The sequence below is a fragment of the Bos indicus x Bos taurus genome, chromosome 12 (assembly GCF_003369695.1).
Source record: "Bos indicus x Bos taurus breed Angus x Brahman F1 hybrid chromosome 12, Bos_hybrid_MaternalHap_v2.0, whole genome shotgun sequence".
Taxonomy (NCBI): Eukaryota; Metazoa; Chordata; class Mammalia; order Artiodactyla; family Bovidae; genus Bos; species Bos indicus x Bos taurus.
Window position 1 is genome coordinate 72,435,932 of NC_040087.1, and position 21,613 is coordinate 72,457,544.

The window sequence follows — 21,613 nt, forward strand, 5'->3', positions numbered from 1 at the left end:
TACATGATAGAACCCTTTCCTTCAACTGGATAAAGTACAGCTCTGGCAGTTGCAAACAAAAAATTGAAAATAACACTATTGGTCAATGTAAACTAATGGCTGATAAAGAACATTAACAAAATACTCTTATATAACAATCCACTCTGCCCAAGTTTCCCCCAAATGAAGTACTCTACTTAGCAAAGACTAATTAGGAATGTTTAACATCCTTCACTAGCAGAGCAGTCAGCAGGAGGAGTCATCTATGTCTGATGTTTAAAGCAATTGCTCCTGCATCTGGGTATCCTTTACTTGACAAATACCAGTTCTTAAAAAGCTATGTATGAAGAATATATCTAAAGATGATTAAGTAAAAGAACTCTGAAATTTGCTGTGTTGAAGAGCAAAAGTCCATGACAGAGGAAATCAGCACCTTTTCATGTACACACCCCACATTTAGATTTCTATATTTTGTTGTAGAAATCACAAACACAGGAGACTAAGTGCACATGCACATGTCCTTCAAATCTTATACATCGCACAGATGGTGTGTCTGTGCCCACACCATCAGAATTCTAGCCGCACTGGGCTGAAATAATCTGCCTGCATATCTGGCTCACTCCAGAACCTGACTGCTCTGGAGCAGAGGCATTGGAGTCTTGCTCATGTCTGTATCTTTAGCTCCAGCATGTGGCTGCATATTCACTACATGTGCACTGACAGGACCAAGTCAAGTCACATAAGGAAACGCTCAGAGCTTCTCAGAAGAGCCTTTATAACCTCCAGAATTCCTAGAGATGCCACTAGGATGAAAAGAAGTCCCCACTGTCTCATCCATGGGGTTGCAAAGAGTCAGACATGACTGAGCGACTGAACTGAACTGTTTCATTCCATTCTGATAATGTCACATAAATAATTTCCTTCACTGAGATGTCCAAACACCTAACAAGTGGTTCCCAACTATGCAACCATGAAGCACCAACAAGGAAAACACAGTGTGCATTTATCCAGATTTAACTGCCATGAAACTTTCTTGCAAAACTAATGTTCCATGGAACACACTTAGAGAAACACTGTTCCAGGTACACCCAATTCTAACTATGTTATACATAGGTCCCGGCTCAACTCTAAAAAATTTTGTTTGTTTTGCTTCATTGGATCATAGCTGCAGCACTCAAGATCTTTCATTTCAGCACACAGGCTTAGTTGCCCCATGGTATGTGGGATCTTAGTTCCCCAACCAGGGATCAGACCAATGTCCCCTGCATTGGAGGGCAGATTCTTAACCACTGGGCCACCAGGCAAGTCCCTCAACTTTGAGAATTTAACAGGGTCTGTGGCGTTGCATCAAGTTGTCGAAAGGCGTCACAACTTACCTTTCCTGCTCCCACTGATCCAATCACAGCTAACAGTTCTCCAGGTCTGACAGTAAAGGAAAGACCTCGTAGGGTTGGGGTTCCTAATGCCTGCAAATATCAGTTTATAAAAATGCACCCATTTCAATAAAGTAACACAAATTACTTCAGAAAATGGGGGAAATAACATAATAGTCATAGATATGCTAATATAATTCACATTTTTCTCCTTCCTATTTTAAGATACTATGTTCTAGAGGCCTTTTTATCCAATTATCTCTCTTCAAGAGTCTGAAATAACTTTAATTGATTTTATGAAGGCTCTTTCTTTTACCAGATATCCATACAGACACAGATCTAGAAACCCACAGAATTTAAGTAGTTGAGATGACAAGATACCTGCTTGAAATGCAAATTTTATGATGTATACTAACTTATTAAAATAATATACTTAACAGAATATTCGATATAGGAGCCTTTTAATCATCTGTGTTTTCATTATGACCCTTGGTTTTAACTTTCATTCATCTCCACGATGTGGTAGCTTAAATTAAATACATGATGAACCTGGCCCTCTACTAGTAAATTGAAATCTCTACTATCTCTCCATTTTCATTTGATAAAGAATGAATCTGAATAATGATAAGCAAGCAAGAGGGTACTTTATATGATGAAGTCTTTCTTGGTAAATTAACTCTTATAAGTAACAGTCAAAGCTCTAACTTCACAATAGCTCTAATTTAACACCAACAACAACAAAAAAAGGGGGGGGGTTAAGAAATTAATTATGACTTTGTGGGTCAGAGTGATAAAGCCTCAATTTTATATGTTACATGCATTACCTGTCCTGACTAAACAGTGGCAATAAAATACTTATCCTGTAAGGAAAACAAGAATGAAGGTACATGTGATAGCACACAATCCAACATGAGGGAGAAGGACAAAGTACTCATCACGCCAATGACAGGTCATATTCCTGAGAGACTTAAGGCTGTGTATGTCTTCATATATCCGAAGTGTTAAGAAAGCTGTCGGTAACTGATCATACTTTTTTAAAAAGAGGTTACACTTGGTCCATGGGGTTGCAGAGAGGACACAACCGAAGTGACTGAACACACACACACTTGGTTAGCAAAATGCCCAAAAAACTAAAAGCAAAAAGTCTGGATAAAATATCAGAATAATCCTCAAAATAAAAAAATTTATCTGGAAAGAACTGAACTACTTATAAAACATTCACATACAAAAAAAAATTACAATTATTCTTCATCACCAAAAAATAAAGCCTCAGCTATTATAGGAATTACAAATCTATCAATAAGAAGCTAGATTTTTAATAGATGAGAAATATTTTTTTAAGCTTCTCCACTCCTTTCTTCTTGTCTGACACTTAGGGTTCTATTTTACTACTTTTCACTCAGTTATGACTATGAAACAATGAGCCACATACAAGCTGCTTCCTGTCCCCACACTTCACAGTTTCTCAAAGCCAGAGCTCCCTCCCTGTTCAGGCTTCAGAATCTGGCACTGCTCTGTCCAGTTCTGTATATTCTAACATTACAAATACATGTAAAGTTCAAGATGTGCTAATATGTTGAAAGCTCTCTTGAAAACAAAAGAAAGAACCACATTTCAAACATCTTAGGCAGATTTTACACTTAATCTCGTTAGTTGTAAAGTTTATTCCCGATTTTGAGAATTTTTAATAACATACTTTCAGTAAATTAGCAGGTCACATTTTACACCATGGGTAAAATCTCAAAACTCTCCAATAAATCTATGTCACAGTTTTTTATTAGCAGTCATGATCTAGGAATGGAGGACTTATTACCTTATCCCAAAAAGCAGTGAAATCTTGCACATGTACTATTGTTTCACCATCTGATGACAGCTGAGGGTTGAGCTGTGGTAACTCATCAAGTAATAGAAAGTTCTACAGAAAAAGGAAAAACAGTTTAGTCTGCAGGATGAAGGCACAAACAAAAATAAATGCTTTCCTGGAATTTGTAAGAAAAACCTATACAGCCTACATATTGTTTTGCTAATTGTAAGTGTTGGTTCACATAAGAATATACTAAATAATGTTTAGAATAATATATACCATTATTACAGCATATGGTATATACAATCATAATGTAGTATATATAGTATACATACAGTATTTTATATAGGGGTATGTGTATATGTACACATGTATACTGTGTGTATATGATATATATAGAGAGAGTTGCTGGCCATGAGTCTTATTTGTAACTTTTTCAACATTCCTCAGTGTATAAGTTTCTCCCTAAAGAGAAAATATGGCTCCAAACCACAACACATCTAGAATCTGGACATTTTATTGTTTTCTTTGTGTGCTACTAACAGTAAACAAGGAGTTGGTAGGATATTATTCCACAAATATTTACTGAGTCCCACCAGATGCCAAGCACCATGTGACACTGCTAGGAACACAGAGAGGGAGGCCCTTCCCAAGCCATCAGGAATCAGGTAGCACAGGACAGGCTGGGAACACAAGACCTACAGCAGAGATGCCAAATGAAAACTCTGGCTCTGCCTGTTGGGTTGTGACCTCTACCTGAGCACTTAAGTATACAGTCTTCTTTTCTCATGTGTGTTATACCAACATCACTACTTGTCATTAACTATCACTTGTCATCATTCTAAAAAGAAAATGTTCTTACTAAGTTTCTCTTAAAAATACTTCACAAGCATCTTTTCCCCATCCCTTATCTCTTCTCCTTAGTCAGTGCCCTCTCTCCTTCTCGGCACGAATGGATGCATCTCCCACTTCTTGCTATTTCCATACCACTCAGCAGCTATTCAATGCAGTTTAACTGAATAAAACCAAGTCCTGTGAACCACTAGAAAGCTAACATAATCATATACAAGAAAACTCTCTTTTGCTCTACAAATGTTAGATGTATTAAAAATTCAATGAGAGAACTACAGTGGAAGAGAAACTGAGTAAACAACTGAGACCACCTCCGCTGCCCACAGCCCTAAGAACTGTGAACACGTGGCAGAGACTGCTGGGTGTCCTTGAAATCTGCTCATTCTTCTGAGGCAACAAATTCTAGATTATAGCCAACGTGTGGCATCCTGGAAGGAGGCCCTCTCTCTCCAGCCTCCCGAGCAGATAGGAGCAGCCATGTGACTAAATCCAGGTCAGTGAAGAGTGATGGCAACCAGGACCTTCCTCCACCCCACGGCCTGGGCCTCGGAGGCTGCCAGCTGGGTCAAGGTCACATGAAGAGGAGTAACAAGAGAGAAAGAGTCTGGGTCCCTGGAAGGATCACACAAGCAATGGGACTTGTTACGCAGAGAATTATATCACCACAAAAAAGATATGCTGAAGTCCTAACCCCAGTTAGTTCAAAATGTGACTTTATTTGGAAATAGGGTTGTTGGGTATAATCAATTAAGGTGAGATCACAATGGAGTAGGGTGGACCCTGAAACCAACATGATTAGTGCCCTTATAAGAAGAGAGATGCAGAGACAGACATACAGGCAGAAAACAGTCACAAGATGGTTGAATCAGAGACTGCAGTGACGGCAATTACAAGCCTTGAAAGGCCAAGGTTTGTCTGCAACCATCTAAGTTAATAGAGGTGAGGAAGGAATCCCCTTTACAGGATTCAGAGGTATTGTGACCCTGCTGACACCTTGATTTTAGACTTTCAGTCTTCAAGACTATGAAACAATAAACTACTGTGATTTTAGGTCATGTGGTTTGTGTTATTTTGTAATGGCAGCCCCAGGAAATGGATATTGAGCCTTACAAGGACTCTCACATGACAGAAAAGCAAACTATTCTTATAAGCAGCTTTAATAAGGGTAATTCTAGGACCCAGAGGCAAACCAAATACCTACCAACACTGGGGCAACTGAAAAAAGCTTCTAGGGATGTTTGAGAAAGAAAACAACATTTGAACAGTAACCTACTCCCCTAAAAATCATAAACATCCTTCAAGTCCTTGACATTCTCATCTATCACACCACAGAGCTACATATGTGATTGCAATCTTCCTCTTCAAAAGAACAATTGGCAAAAATTGATCGAAAAAAACCTGCTTCTGTGCAAGAAAAAGAAGACAGGATCCTTGCATTTCTCTCAAAGGCCAGCAGTCAGGAGATACGATCTTCTCATCCCCTCCTCCTCTCATCCAGGCTCACTGAGAATCTAACACGGGGCACGGCTACTCCTCCCTGCCCCGAGCCCGTGTCCAGCAGGAGGCCGGATGGATGGATGGTGGTCTGAGGACTCCTCTGCAGGCTCTCAACCACCACAGCCTGAGTTCTCTCTCCACACCACCTCTCCCATCAACCATGTACCAGCTCTTGTCTGTTCTGCTACAGCTCATCCATCTCCCAATTATCCTTTTCTCTTGAAACAGCATAATTTCAGAGTCTACCTTACTATTAGGGTACTCTATTTTACAATCATTTCAAATCCTGATGCAGTGTTGGGCTTTTTCCTAGTTCCTTCCCTAGCCATCCCCAACAACACTCCCTCCTGATCTCTTTACAACACCGCAGAGAGTATCCACCATGCTTAACACACCCCCCCACCCAGTGATCCATAAGTCCACACTCCCCAGGTAGCCTCTGCCTGAACACTGAGTACTAACCCACCCACTCCTCCAGCCTATCTCAAAAGCTAATCCTCCTGGGAACGAGCCAGGATATCCCCAGCTGGCACTGTCCTCCCTACCTCTGAATCCCCTGAGGGATAGTAAGTCACACAGGTGATAGACACTACATCATTCATACACTTACAGACACAGTCCTAACTCCAAATGAGACCAAGCCTTGTACAGAGTCAGAAAATCATGGGAAAGCAAAGGAATAGACTAAAGGGCTATACAAATCCATCCAACCTGCATTGCTACAGCTTTACATAGGCAAAGCTGACACAGCAACAAGTAAAAAGCTGTATGTATATATCTTATATCTTGTCTAGACAAAATCAAATTCCAATTTCAGCTTTAATGTGTGAACCAGACAAAAACTCAATAGGTTTCAGTGTGTGCATCAGTTCATTTCAGTCACTCAGTCATATCCAACCCTATGAACTGTGCACGCCAGGCTTCCCTGGTCATCACCAACTCCTGGAGTTTGCTCAAACTCATGTCAATGGAGTCGGTGATGCCAGACACCACCAATGTGTGCATACTAAAACAGAAATTCCCAACACTTCTCCACATATAATATGTTTGTGTGGAGAAAGACATCACAATCTTTCAGGGGTTAAATGACATTCCAACACATGACAAGCTTGTAAACGTGTCAGAAGTTCTGGTTGGATTTTTTTCTAGGACTTGGTCTGATGAAAAAGCTGAAAATAAATTACAGATGATATGCAGACCTAGAATAGGTCTTGTGGGAAAAAGTGTCAAAGTCAGAACTTCAATCAAAATCAAACAGATTGACTTCCCAGTGGCTAGTGGGGAAAACCCTAACCAGCTTTATGAATAATATAAGCTCAGAGACACATTTTATTTGATGTAAAAGTCACTGAAGACTTATAGTGCTTTAAAGATACTTACAATCCTATTGGAGTCATTAAAAGACAAGAGCTTCAGTCCCCTTTCCTTATTAAGATAAAATAGAGGGACTTCTGGGGCCTGTAAGGTCACAGAAAATTATTCTTTTTTTTTTTTTTTGGTACATGGGAAAAATGAAATTGAAAAGCACATGTAAATAAGAAGACAACACTATGAAGCCCACATGTAGGTCTGCCCATGGGGATGGACCACTGCATCCCCTCCAAGGAGGGCAGAGGTGATGGGTTTCCTTCCTAGGGCTCCCAGACATAACCTGAGTGGAAATCCTGGATGATGAACTACACAATTTACTGAAAATCAGGCTCCAGGAGGCTGTGGGAGGAAGCAGGGCTCAACACCACACTGTGTTATAAACTGTGTTATGCCCACCACGTCTCCAGCCAATTTGTGGTCAAATCTCACCCAGTTCTGACCACCTGGTCAGTAAACTCAGCTGACCTTTTCTTCCATTCCTGCGGCCCTTTTCACCTTCTAGTTGGGCATCATCACATCTGAGAGGCAGAGAAAGGAAGAAAATGTAATATCTGGTCATTGCCTGCTACCTGTTAGAGAACAGGACAGGAGTCCAAATCAGGCCAACAACTGGTCAATGAGGTGGGTCTTACAGCAAACACTAAGTATTTCAAAATGTTCTCAGAATCCAAAACCAAGATAATGCTACTCACTTCCTCAGATTTGGTTCTCTCTTAGCATTCCTTATCTTAGTGAATCCAGGTGACTTTACAGCCTGTAAAACCAAAGCTGCCTGACATCCACCTCTCCCCTCCTCCAAAAAAATCCAACTCAAAATGTGCCCCTGAGTGGCACTGAAATCTGGCCAAGTCTCTCTATTTCACCCTAAACTAAACCACATCATGTCATCCCTGGACTACATACTGCATTAGCCTCCTGACACATTCATCTCCCTGCCTCTGCTCTGAGTCCCCACCCCACCTCACTGCCCCATTCTCCAGGCTGCAGACAGGCTGAGCTCTGAGATGATAAAAAAAAAAAAAAAGAAATTTAATGTTCCCTGTAGGATCCTGTATGTTCCCCTGCTCAGGCCTCCAGCTCAGTACTCTGCAGTCTCAGACATTTCTGGTCCCTCAAATGCATGGATCCCCTTCTTATGCACAAAAGGCCTTTGTCACATGGCCATTCCCAGGAAAATTACAAGCATCAGCCTCCAACCTACCCCATACCTACACACAGATTTCTCCAGGTAACTTGCTCAGCCTTCCTAGGAAACACAATCTCCAAAATTACACCAGTGACTCTGCCAAAGCACCTCATGGCCCCTCAGACTTTTCCTTCCAAGGACTAATGACACAGAAATGCACATCAGGTTTCACTGTTGGACTCTTTATCAACCTCCCTGGATGAAACATAAATTGCAAGTAGGAAGGACTTCTCTGCAGTTGCTTACCTGCCATTGTATATATTCATCTGCATCATACTCAAGGCTGCACCAGTATGGGGTTATGTGGAGTAAGTGATTGGATAAATAAATTCAAATTTGTCCCCCAGAAGTCTAGAATAAATCAAGACAGCTTTTTCCTCTCAACTGATTTTAGTTTTAAAAAGATCCTGTTATCTTTTGCATTTGCTAAGACACATTTTAGATTTATTTCTACAAATAGGGCAATGTTTCCCAAATGTGGTTTATTTTCAGGTACACAAGGACACTTATTAAAGACATAGGTAAGTTGAACCCCAGCAAAGGAATAGTGAATCAGAAACTCCAAGATGTTATCATTTAGTTTTAATAAGCACTTCAGGTGATTCTCACGAACTAGAGAACTACATTCTTTATAGGGTTGTAAAACTAAATGGGCTGAAGAAGTTTCTATTAATAAGATCTAAAAGAAAAAAATTACTTCCAAGATTACTTCAATGCACCATGGAGCAGTCTCCAACGCAAACATGAACCTTCTCACCACTCTTATTCTCAGCTATTTGCCCTGCTTCACCACTCTTATTCTCAGCTATTTGCCCTGCAAACTACCGCCAACAGATCTCTAAATTCCAAGACCACCTTCCTGCCATGAAGAGAAAATTTAGGTGTCTTGCCCATATCAAAGGTGTGTTCTTCATCAGGACACAAAGCACCCTGACAAAGTCAGCACCAGCAAAATTCAAAGTTCTCCCCAGATCGTAATTTTAATGTTACTTCACATACCTACATAGGAAGGAGTTTCAGGCCTTAGACATTGAGTTCATTTTAGTAGAAAAGAAATAAAAAATCCACCCAAGTATTTGAGCACAATTCCCTGAAAACCTTCTGCAGGACCCCTTTCATGCTACACTCTTTGGTGTGTCTTATCATGCATCAGAGAATCAGAGGTATCACTGTCTCCACTACAACCATGCTTAATGGTTAGGTATTTGCAGGATACCAGACATGATGGAACTGGAAGGTCCCTTCAGTTGCACATTTTCTGAGCATCTGCTATTTGTGAGGACTATGAAGACAAGCAAGGCATTGTCTGTTAGAAGTCTGGAGTTCAGGGAAGGAAAGAAATCCATAAACACATGGCTTAGTGAGAACAAAGTCACATCCAGGAGCTGAAAGGAAGACATGGGGATTCAAGAGGATATGACGGTTAATTTTACTAACCAGACACTTGGCAGACCAGCCCCCAGATACTTCCTCAAACACATATTACAGTGAAAGCATTTTTAGATGAGATTGACATTTAATTCAGTAGAGTCTGAGTAAATCAAATTATCCTCCATAATCTGGGTGGGTCTCATCTAATTAGTCAAAGGTCTTAAGAGAAACTAGACTGACCAACTCCAAAGAGGAGGGAATTCTGTCACACGAGCACCTTCGGACTAGAGATGAATTTTAGCATAAAGCCTCATGGTATAAATCTTCTTTTATTTCATAATGGCCATTAAGAGAGACTAATTTTGTTAAACAAGTAATAAGAGTGTTTCTAGCTTATTACAAGGCCCAGGAGCCAGGCCAGCAGGAGCTACATGAACACCAGGCTGTGCAGGACACAGCTTCTCTCTTTAGAGAACAGGTCCAACCAAGTCCAGTCGGGCTGGGTTCAGATACACAGATGGATGCACAGAACAAGCAGAAGATTCTGTGAGGCCCCAGTCATTTCCTGTAACTCTTGTCTCAGTCAATCCAGTATTTATTGGATGCCCATGATGTGTCCAGCATGGACCAGACACTATACTAAACAAGCACCAGAGACAGTCTGCTGTCACGGGGCTCAGAACACTCCCAGGGAGTCAACATCACCCCACCTGACACAATGCTGGGCGGTGCAGGACTAACCATTCACATAGATGGAAACCCCAGATCAACATGAACAAAAGTTCTGGGAATAGGTCATGGGGCTACTGGAGACTCAGCAGCATTTGCTTAAATCAAGAACAGAGGAGAAGGCGACCCAGGGGGCTGAACAGAGTGAGCCAAGACCTCAAGTGGGGATGAATATGGCAGTTCACAGAGACAAGCCCCTTCTCTCCTCCCCACCCCAATCCCATGCCAGAGAGGAGTGTCATGTTCTGAGAAACAAACAAAAAGGCCAGTGGAGCCCAGAGTTTAGAACTTGATTCTTCAAGAAACAGGGACTTCAAAGGTCTTCAGAGTAAGAAGAGATGGTAAAAACCATACTTAATGAGATAGGCCACATGACAGAAGGTACAGAGAAAGCAATGTAACAGTGGTTAAGAAATCAGGTTTTGGTCAGAATCCTACTTCTGTCATTTGCAAGCTGTGTGAGGATGGGTGAGCTATTTCACCTGATACAGGAACCTGTTTCCTTATCCGTAAAACAGGGACACTAGTGCTTACCCATTCAATTACTTTCCTGATTAAATGAGATGGTATGATGCATAAAGGGTTCAAGAATACCCAAACCACAAGGATATGACTGGTAGCCATGATCAAAGACAGCGACTGTGGCAGCAATAACAATAAAACCATAATAGTACAGCACACATATTAAGCTTCCATCTGGACAGGTTAATGTGTCACTAAGAATATCACCATAGGCCAAGGATATTTCTAAACCTCTTATTTTTAGATGTGACAGCCATGAAAAAGGAATTTTTAACAAGTTGCATGGACCAAGCCTTACAAGTGTTGCTAGAAGCCTCCATCAGAAAGAATGACATATTCAGGGTACCAGAAATCAGAAAGAATGACAAACTCAGGGGACCAGAACTGACCCCATATGATTGATGTGTTTTATGAGAAATGGTTTTTTTATAGCATAGAAATTTCATCACCAAAAAAAATGGGTTTTATGACAAGACCCAAAAATAAAATATAATCACATGGAGAACTATCTAACTTCACTAGAGATCTACTACTAACCGTCCATCACTATGGAGAAGTAGAAACAAATCAGACTTTTCATAAAGACTAGACACTCAAGCTCATGCCCAAGCTGACTCACAGAACCAGTTTATTTTAATTTTAGATTTATTCATAAACACATGAATAACTGAGCGCCTACTGTGTGCCAGACCCTTGTCAGAATTATTTGTCCATGGCCATTTAGGGACAGTTAGGAAAAAAACATAGTGGGTAATGGTGGGAATCATACATTTGAAGGGAAGAGTCCATCTAGAGACAGGATTAAGCAATAAGTTAAAAGAGGCAGAGAGGAAAAGGCAGATCCAAATGGCAGGCTCAGAAATTAACAAGCAAGCCATCCATAAAGAAAGAACCCTTTTCCAAGAGAACTAAGTGAATCTTCCTTAGATTGCTGAGAGCAAGGAGCTCTCAGCAATCTTTTTCCCTCCCAGTCCAGAGAGGAATCCTGTTCACTCCAGGACTGTGCACAGTCACTATCTAGTCATTTGAGTTAGCACAGGAGAGGCAACCGGTTCTCTTCTCTTGTCTTTAGACATACTAATCACCCTGACATCATCACTTGTATGGAGAGAGTCCTGTACTGCGGCTACTGCTGCCCACAAATGAACAGGGAACCTATGATATTTATAATATACTCTATCAAAAAAGAAAGTATATTCTCCATCACATAAGAGAGTTTGGAATGACTACCAGCTTTGGCACAGAGCTAAACCTCACCTAACTGACACACAGTCACAACAAATAAAAGAAGGCATTTTATGTAAAATACACCTACAACTTTAAAAAGTTATTTGTTCTCAAACCTTGATTCTTCGGATGCTGACGACAGCCTCTGACACCTTCTCGATGGCCATGGGGAAGTAGAGGGTGCTTGTAAACCGCAGAGCCTCATACAGCGTCACCACCACAAACACTTGGCTGGCTGTAATCACCTTGTCGAGAGTCCCATTGGTGATGAAGGTGACAAAAATCATGATTTTGGTTACAGCAAAAAATGATGCCAAATTCATTCCTCTAAGGTAGGAACTTTTCAGAATCTTGGAAATTTCCTTCCTGGAAAAGAGAGTAGAAAACAGATTTTAAAGCAATCATCGACCTCCAAGTGCCCTGTGTGAGTGACCACTTTTGAGGGAGTGGGCACAGATAAACTATCCCTCACATCATGGAAACACTACACAGTGCACACCTGGAGGTCTGCCCCCAAACCAGGACCACACTCTGCAGCACCACTTCACTCTTCCAACTAAAAGAAGACTTAGAGTCACAGTTTTTTAAACATTTTGAACCAATGAGACTGGGTTTGATCATTCATTCAACAAGCATTCAAAACCACAAGTCCTGGGCCAGGCTCCTCACTGATGATAGAAAGACACAGCCCATCCCCTCCAGGAGTTCCTGAACTTGTGAGGGAAGAGAATAAGACACCCCAGAACTGTGACACACCAAGACATTAGACAGAGGCAGCCACACAGCCCCCACAGGAGCTCAGAGCAGAGTTGTGTAACACGGAGCAGTGGAGTGAGAGCAAGTTGCATGAAATGTGAATCTTGAGAAGATAAGCTGAAGTCAGGGTTGGCAAAGGCCAGAGAATAAGGAGGATAAGACTGTATTCCCATCAGAGGGAGGGCCCCTGAAAAGGTGCAAAGTAAGAAGTGACAGGGAGATGCCAGAGAATTCTAAGTACCCTGTGCTGGAGTAAAACACTCATCAGATATTTAAATGAAAGATGTAGAAAAATACCGTAGACAAGAGAATGTAGAAAAGTACTCTACAAAGAAAACAACATAGTGTTTTCATGGCTCTGTATGAATAATAATGATTCATAAAATTTTGCCTGATACAGTTACATACAATCTCTATAATCTCACCATATGTACTACATCAAACTATAGTTTTAGTTTGAATGTCATCATCTCAAATACTAGCATCTTCTGTGGAGAAGGAAATGGCAACCCACTCCACTATTCTTGCCTGGAAAATCCCATGGACACAAGAGCATGGCCGGCTATACTGCATAGGGTCACAAAGAGACAGACACAATTTAGAGACTAAATAATGACAACAAGCCATCCTCTACCCTGCATTGACAACAGGCAAAGGCCACCTGCTTCAAGAGAAGAGACAGAAAACCAGCTTCTGCCCAAGATCCAAAACTGTGCAAAGAAGAGGATGTCAGCTGGGGCAGAGAGAGGAAACTGCCTCACACACAAACTCCACCAATATAGGACAGATGTCATGGAGGAACAGAAAATACACCTGCTATCATCATCAGAAGAAAGATTTCCAGCAATTACATACTCTGCTATCTGAAACATTTAACCATCATGTCTCTGTTTATGTTTCTATATTGGGTATGAAAACAAAACTTACCTTGTGGAGTTCTTTTGTAATTGACTTCCATATGTGAAAGAACTTTACAGACAGTGAAAAAGCTAAGGAGTATTGTTAGGTAAAAATAAATATAAAAGACAGGAAAAAAATACTAACATCTTGAAATTACTGCTTTTTGGGGGTTTGCAGTACTAAGAAATACTTGGAAATTCATTTCTTTATAAATAAGAGGCATATATAAATTTTTCCGTTAAGAAGACAGTAAGTGGAAGAGCAGGCTAAAATGACATCTCCCCTATTCTACTTAAACTTTCTGCCACATGTTGGGGGTGGAGTGCCTAGTATTTAAATTCATCATAATGTGAAAAATTTGGTAAGACTTCAAAATTTATTCAGAAAAGTCAAGTATAGTAACGTAGGTGAACCTAGAACCTGTTATACAGAGTGAGGTAAGTCAGAAAGAGAAAAGCAAATATTAATGCATATATATGGAATCTAGAAAAATAGAACTGATGAACCTATTCACAGAGAATAAATGGAGACACAGATACAGAGAACAATCTCAGAGACACAAAACAGGAGGGAGAAGGTAGGACAAATTGAGAAAGTAGCATTGACATGTATATGCTGTCATGTGTAAAATAGATAACTAGCAGGGAGCTGCTATATAACACAGGGATTCTAGCCTGGTGGTTTGTGACAACCTAGAGAGGTGGAATGGGGGAGTGGAAGGTGGAGATTCAGGAAGATGGGGATATATATATACGTATACGTATACATATACATATACATATATGTATAGCAGAGACCACCACAACATTGTAAAGTAATTATCCTCCAAAAATAATAAGTAAATTCAATAAAAAAATGTGGAGGGGAGTACAAAAATATGGTGTGATATATACAAAAACTTACCTTCTCAATCTGGTAATAAGGTCTATAAGTGACTTTTCCCAAGCATTCATTTTTATTGTTCTGATGCCACTTATAAATTCACTCATGGTCCTGATCCTGTCGTCTGTGAGAGCTGCGGTCTTACTCCTAAGAGGACAGACGTGAGAGATAAGCCTTAGTGATCACAGCCTAACTTTCTGTAGCATCAGCAGCAGGGGGCACAGAAAGGGACCATAAATCAAATGATTCCCTACAGCTCTTCTGTGGTGACATCACAGGCAGGTCATATTTAAAGTACAAATGGAGAAAAAGACTTCTAGGAAGTCAACAATTCAGCCTAATTCAAAGACCAACTCAGAGAACAGCAGTAACAGCCAAGGAAGACCTGAAGTGAGTCAGATACAAACCATCTGCCCAAGAAGATGGTGGTTGAACAGAAAAGGCAAAAAGGAACTCACAGGAAGACAGTGTCTGTGCTGTAATAAAATAGGAGTAAAATTCTGGGAAACAGAAAAGATGAGGCTGTTAATAACATCAGGAAAGGAGAACAAGAAAAACTTCAGAGACCTTGTAGCACTGGAACAGGGCCTCTAAGGATAAGGAACATCTCTCCACAGCAAAGAGAGGAAAAGAAATTTCAAGTGCAGACAAATACCACATGTATGTAATGGTACACACAGACACAAAAGAACTCAACTAGCTTTAAACAACACACCTTCACAACCTGACAATCTGGACAATGACCCACTTACAACCCTCTGGAACCTGCCTCAGCTCTAACTCCTCACCATTAGGCCCTTCATCACCAGTTACTTTTCTATCACATATGCTGCTGAAACTGTGGGACTTTGAAAGTGAAAGTGAAGTCGCTCAGCTGTGTCCAACTCTTTGCAACCCCATGAACTGTAGCCTACCACACTCCTCTGTCCAGGGGATTTTCCAGGCAAGAGTACTGGAGTGGGTTCCCATTTCCTTCGCCAGAGGATCTTTCCGACCCAGGGATCGAACCCAGGTCTCCTGCATTGTAGGCAGATGCTTTACCATCTGGGCCACCAGGAAAATCCTAATAAAGACATAATTAATCAAGACTGGAGGTGGTCCCAAGATGGCAGAGGAATAGGATGGGGAGACCACTTTTGCCCCACAAATTCATCAAAAGATCATTTGCATGCTGAGCAACTTCCACAAAACAACTTCTAAACACTGGTGGAGGATACCAGGCACCTATAAAGGCAGCCCTATTCTCTTTAAAAAGAGGTAGGACAAAATATAAAAGACAAAAAGAGAGACAGAGTTAGAGACAGAAACCTGTTCTGGGGAGGGAGTCATGAAGAAGGAGTTTCCACACAGTAGGAAACCCTCTCACAGGCAGGTCTTTGGGGAGTTTTAGAATCTCAGAGGGCAACATAACCGGTAGGGGAAAAAAAAAAAAAAACACAGAATATGCACCTAACCACAGCTGCCAGCAGAGAAGTAGCCCAGACACTCACGTCTGCTACCAACAAGTGGGACTGGACAGGGAGGCACGGGCTGCATAATCAGTACTTAGTGTAAGGACCAGGCCTGAATGCCCTGAGGACAATCTGAGGGAGCTAACATGAGATTTCTTTGGAGGGAATGATGCTGAAGCTGAAACTCCAGTACTTTGGCCACCTCATGCGAAGAGTTGACTCATTGGAAAAGACTCTGATGCTGGGAGGGATTGGGGGCAGGAGGAGAAGGGGACGACAGAGGATGAGATGGCTGGATGGCATCACTGACTCGATGGACTTGAGTTTGAGTGAACTCCGGGAGTTTGTGATGGACAGGGAGGCTTGGTGTGCTGCGATTCATGGGGTCGCAAAGAATCGGACACGACTGAGCGACTGAACTGAACTGAACTGAACACAAGATAGCAACCCAAACTGTGGGATTGCCAGAAAGAAAAAAAAGAGAGAGAGAACTTGCCCACGAAAGGCTCTGACACACAGCCTGGCCTGCTCACAGAACAAAGGATTGAGCTAACACCAAAGAAGAGCTAGCTGGCTGCATACAGGCCCCTCCCCCACAGCTCCCCAGAGGCAGACAGGCAGGTATGTGACACCCAAAGCCACAAGGCAAGGGGCTGCTGCAATCTCCGCCCCAGGGACCGGCATCTTCCACCAAACACCTGGGATCCTGGACATCTGCCAGGAGGGTCGCAGCCTGAGACCAGCTCCGCAAAGGAGACACACCTCTCACATGGCACACCTGAGACCATGCTCTTGTGACACACACGGGACACCAAGCAGATGGGACCAGGGAGGTGATTAAGATGCACAGCCCACCAGGGACAGTGTGCTCACCAAGTACCTGGTCGCCTGAGCTGCTTCAACCTGGAAAAGGCACAAAACGCATGCCCAAATGAGTCTGTGCCCTTGTGGAGTACCCAAGAACCTGAGCAGCTTAGACCTGGGAAGTGCATGAAATGGCAGGCCCACTTTGGACAGTGCCCCTGCAGAGTAGCCTGGAGCCTGAGCAGTGTAGACCCAGGGAACATATGCCACCTTGAGCTTTGGCAAACCCAGTGTGGTCCTTACACTGTGAACATTCCCCACACATGCCAGAGAAACCTGTTTGCATTGTCCCTCCCTCCCCACAACACAACTGAACAAGTGAGCCTAAATAAGCGACCACCTTCACCCCTTTGTGTCAGGCTGGAAATTAGACACTGAAGAGGCTTGCAAACAGAGAAAGCCAAAATAAACAAAGAATTAGGGAACCACTCTGGAAGTGACAGGTGCAACAGATTAAAACCCTGTAGTTAACATTGACTAAGCACTGGAGGGGGCCTATAGACCTTGAGAAGAAGTACAAGCTGGAACAAGGAACTATCTGAAACTGAACTGACCCCACACTGCCCACAACAGCTCCAGAGAAATCCCTAGATATATTTTTACTATTTTAGTAAAACTTTTTAATTTTTAAGTTCCTTATTATTCCTTTAATATTCATTTTTATAACCTACTATTATCTTGCAAAAAAAGACCCCATTTTTAAACCAAATTCATATATTTTTTTCATAATTTCTGTGATTGATTTTGTTTTGTAATTTTAATATTGTATTTCTGAGAGTCTAACTTCTATATTAGATTTTTAATCTTTGCTTTTTGGTATTTGTTTTCAATTTTGTACCTTTAGGAATATAATCTTCAGTACCCATTTTCACTTCAGATCAGATCAGATCAGTCGCTCAGTCGTGTCCGACTCTTTGTGACCCCATGAATCGCAGCATGCCAGGCCTCCCTGTCCATCACCAACTCCTGGAGTTCACTGAGACTCACGTCCATCGAGTCAGTGATGCCATCCAGCCATCTCATCCTCTGGCGTCCCCTTCTCCTCCTGCCCCCAATCCCTCCCAGCATCAGAGTCTTTTCCAATGAGTCAACTCTTCGCATGACGTGGCCAAAGTACTGGAGTTTCAGCTTTAGCATCAGTCCTTCCAAAGAAATCCCAGGGCTGATCTCCTTCAGAATGGACTGCTTGGATCTCCTTGCAGTCCAAGGGACTCTCAAGAGTCTTCTCCAACACCACAGTTCAAAAGCATCAATTTTTCAGTGCTCAGCCTTCTTCACAGTCCAACTCTCACATCCATACATGACCACAGGAAAAACCAAAGCCTTGACTAAACGAAACTTTGTTGGCAAAGTAATGTCTCTGCTTTTCAATATGCTATCTAGGTTGGTCATAACCTTCCTTCCAAGGAGTAAGCGTCTTTTAATTTCATGGCTGCAGTCACCATCTGTAGTGATTTTGGAGCACAGAAAAATAAAGTCTGACACTGTTTCCACTGTTTCCCCATCTATTTCCCATGAAGTGGTGGGACTGGATGCCATGATCTTCATTTTCTGAATGTTGAGCTTTAAGCCAACTTTTTCACTCTCCTCTTTCACTTTCATCAAGAGGCTTTTGAGTTCCTCTTCACTTTCTGCCATAAATTGCTGGCTGGCTTTATTGCTGTCTCCGTTTTTGACTCTCCCTTTTCTCCCCCAGGTCACCTATATCTCCTCCCTCCTCTTTCTCTTCTCTACTTAACTCTGTGAATGTCTCTGGGTGTTCTGGGCTGTGGAGAACACTTAGGAAACTGATTACAGGCTAGATCGGTCTCTCCCCTTTTGACTCCCCCTCTCCCTCCTGGTCACATCTCTATCTCCCTCCTCGTTTTTCTCTGTGTAACTCTGTGAATCGCTTTGGGTGTTCCAGACTGTGGAGAGCACTTCAGTTCAGTTCAGTTCAGTCGCTCAGTCGTGTCCGACTCTTTGCGACCCCATGAATCGCAGCACACCAGGCCTCCCTGTCCATCACAAACTCCCGGAGTTCACTCAGACTCACGTCCATTGAATCAGTGATGCCATCCAGCCATCTCATCCTCTGTCGTCCCCTTCTCCTCCTGCCCCCAGTCTTTTCCAATGAGTCAACTCTTCACATGAGGTGGCCAAAGTACTGGAGTTTCAGCTTTAGCATCAGTCCTTCCAAAGAAATCCCAGGGCTGATCTCCTTCAGAATGGACTGCTTGGATCTCCTTGCAGTCCAAGGGACTCTCAAGAGTCTTCTCCAACACCACAGTTCAAAAGCATCAATTCTTCGGCGCTCAGCTTTCTTCACAGTCCAACTCTCACATCCATACATGACCACAGGAAAAACCATAGCCTTGACTAGACGAACCTTTGTTGGCAATGTAATGTCTCTGCTTTTGAATATGCTATCTAGGTTGGTCATAACTTTCCTTCCAAGGAGTAAGCGTCTTTTAATTTCATGGCTTAGGGAATTGATTACTGGCTAGATTGCTCTCTTCCCTTTTGACTCCCCCTCTTTTCCTGCTGGTCATCTCTATCTCCCTTCTCCCTCTTCTCTTCTCCATGCAAGTCTGTGAACCTCTCTGGGTGTCCCTTGGTGTGGAGAATTGTTTCACCATTAACCTAGATGTTTTATCATCTGTGTTATATGGATGGAGAAGTCTTGAGGCTACCGTAAGAATAAGACTGAAAGCCAGAGGGAGAAGGTTTAACTCCAGAACTTGAGAACATCAGGGAACTCCTGATTCCAGGGAATATTAATAGACAAGAGTTCACCCAAAAGCATACATTCCTACACTGAAACCAGCTCCACCCAAGAGTTAACAAGTTCCAGAGCAAGATATGCCATGCTAATTCTCCAATAAAGCAGGAACACAGCCCTGAGCATTAAAAGACAGGCTGCCCAAAGCCATGCCAAACCCACAGACACCCCAAAACTCACTACTGGACACTTCATGGCACTTCAGAGAGAAAAGATCCATTTCCACCCACCAGAACACAGACACAAGCTCCCCTAACCAGGAAACCTTGACAAGCCACTAGTCCAACCCCACCCACAGGGAGAAGGCTCCACAATACAGATGAACCATGAACTGCCAGCATACAGAAAGGGCACCCCAAATCCAGCAATCTAAACAAAATGAAAAGGCAGAGAAATATTCAGCAGGTAAAGGAACATGATAAATGCCCACAAAATCAAACAAAAGAGGAGGAGATAGGGAGTCTACCTGAAAAAGAATTCTGAATAATGATAGTAAAGATGATCCAAAATCTTGAAAACAAAATGGAGTTACAGATAGATTAGAGACAAGGATTGAGAAGACACAAGAAGTGTTTAACAAGGACCTAGAAGAGATAAAGAAGAGTCAATCAATAATGAATAATGTAATAACTGAGACCAAAAGCCCTCTGGGGGAACCAAAAAATAGAAATAATTGAGGCAGAAGATAGGATAAGTGAGATGTAAGATAGCATGGTGGAAACAAATGAAGCAGAGAGGAAAAAATAAAAATTAAAGAACTGAGGACAACCTCAGAGACCTCTGGGACAATGTAAAATACCCCAACATTCAAATCATAGGACTCCCAGAAGAAGAAGATAAAAAGAAAGGGCATGAGAAAATTTGAGGAGACAATAGTTGAAAACTTCCCTAAAATAGGGAAGGAAATAGGCACCAAAGTCCAAGAAACCCAGAGAGTCCCAAACAGGATAAACCCAAGGTGAAACACCCCAAGACACATATTAATCAAAGTAACAAAGATCAAACACAAAGAGAAAATATTAAAAGCAGCAAGGGAAAAGCAACAAATAGTCCACATGGAGATCCCCATAAAGGTAACAGCTGACCTTTCAATAGAAACTCTTCAGGCCAGAAAAGAATGGCAGGACGTACTTAAAGTGTTGAAAGAGAAAAACCTACAACCCATATTACTATACCCAGCAAGCACCTTATTCAAATATGAAGGAGAAATTAAAACCTTTACAGACAAGCAAAAGCTGAGAGAATTCAGCACCACCAAACTGGATCTTCAACAAATGTTAAAGGATCTTCTCTAGACAGGAAACACAGAAAAGGTTTATAAACTCAAACCCAAAACAATAAAATAAATGGCAACAGGATCATAATTATCAATAATTACCTTAAATGTAAATGGGTTGAACGCCCCAACCAAAAGACAAAGACTGGCTGAAAAGATACAAAAACAAATATGCTGTCTATAAGAGACCTACCTCAAACCAAGGGACACATACAGACTGAAAGTGAAGAGCTAGAAAAGGTATTTCATGCAAATATAAACCAAACAAAAGTAGTAGTAGCCATACTCATATCAGATAAAATAGACTTTGAAAGAAAGGCTATGAAAAGAGACAAAGAAGGACACTACATAATGGTCAAAGGACCAATCCAAGAAGAATATATAACAATTATAAATATACATACACCCAACAAGGGCTTCCCTCATAGCTCAGTTTGTAAATAATCTGCCTGCAATTCAGGAGACCCTGATTTGATTCCTGGGTCAGGAAGATCTGCTACAGAAGGGATAGGCTATCCACTCCAGTATTCTTGGGCTTCCTTCTGGCTCAGCTGGTAAAGAATCTGACTGCAACATGGGAGACCCTGGTTTGATTCCTGGATCAGGAAGATCTGCTGGAGAAGGGATAGGAGACCTCTTCCAGTATTCTTGGGCTTCCCTTTTGGTTCAGCTGGTAAAGAATCTGCCTGCAATGCAGGAGACCTAGGTTCAATCCCTGGGATGGGAAGATTCCCTGGAGAAGGGAAAGGTTACCTACTCCAGTATTCTGGCCTGGAGAATTCCATGGACTGTAATGTCTATGGGGTTGCAAA

The 21,613-nt window shown here is 41.9% G+C and overlaps 1 protein-coding gene across 1 annotated transcript in view; it reads right to left on the reverse strand.

Moving 5' to 3' along the window:
- LOC113902491 (multidrug resistance-associated protein 4-like) overlaps positions 1 to 21,613 on the reverse strand; it is a 227,084-nt gene that overhangs the window by 171,882 nt on the left and 33,589 nt on the right. The window contains exons 7-10 of the mRNA XM_027557826.1: positions 14,471 to 14,596; positions 12,028 to 12,277; positions 3,166 to 3,267; positions 1,356 to 1,445 (exon numbers count right to left, since the gene is read on the reverse strand). Of these exons, the coding sequence (XP_027413627.1) occupies positions 1,356 to 1,445; positions 3,166 to 3,267; positions 12,028 to 12,277; positions 14,471 to 14,596 (568 nt within the window). The remainder of the gene's footprint in view (positions 1 to 1,355; positions 1,446 to 3,165; positions 3,268 to 12,027; positions 12,278 to 14,470; positions 14,597 to 21,613) is intronic.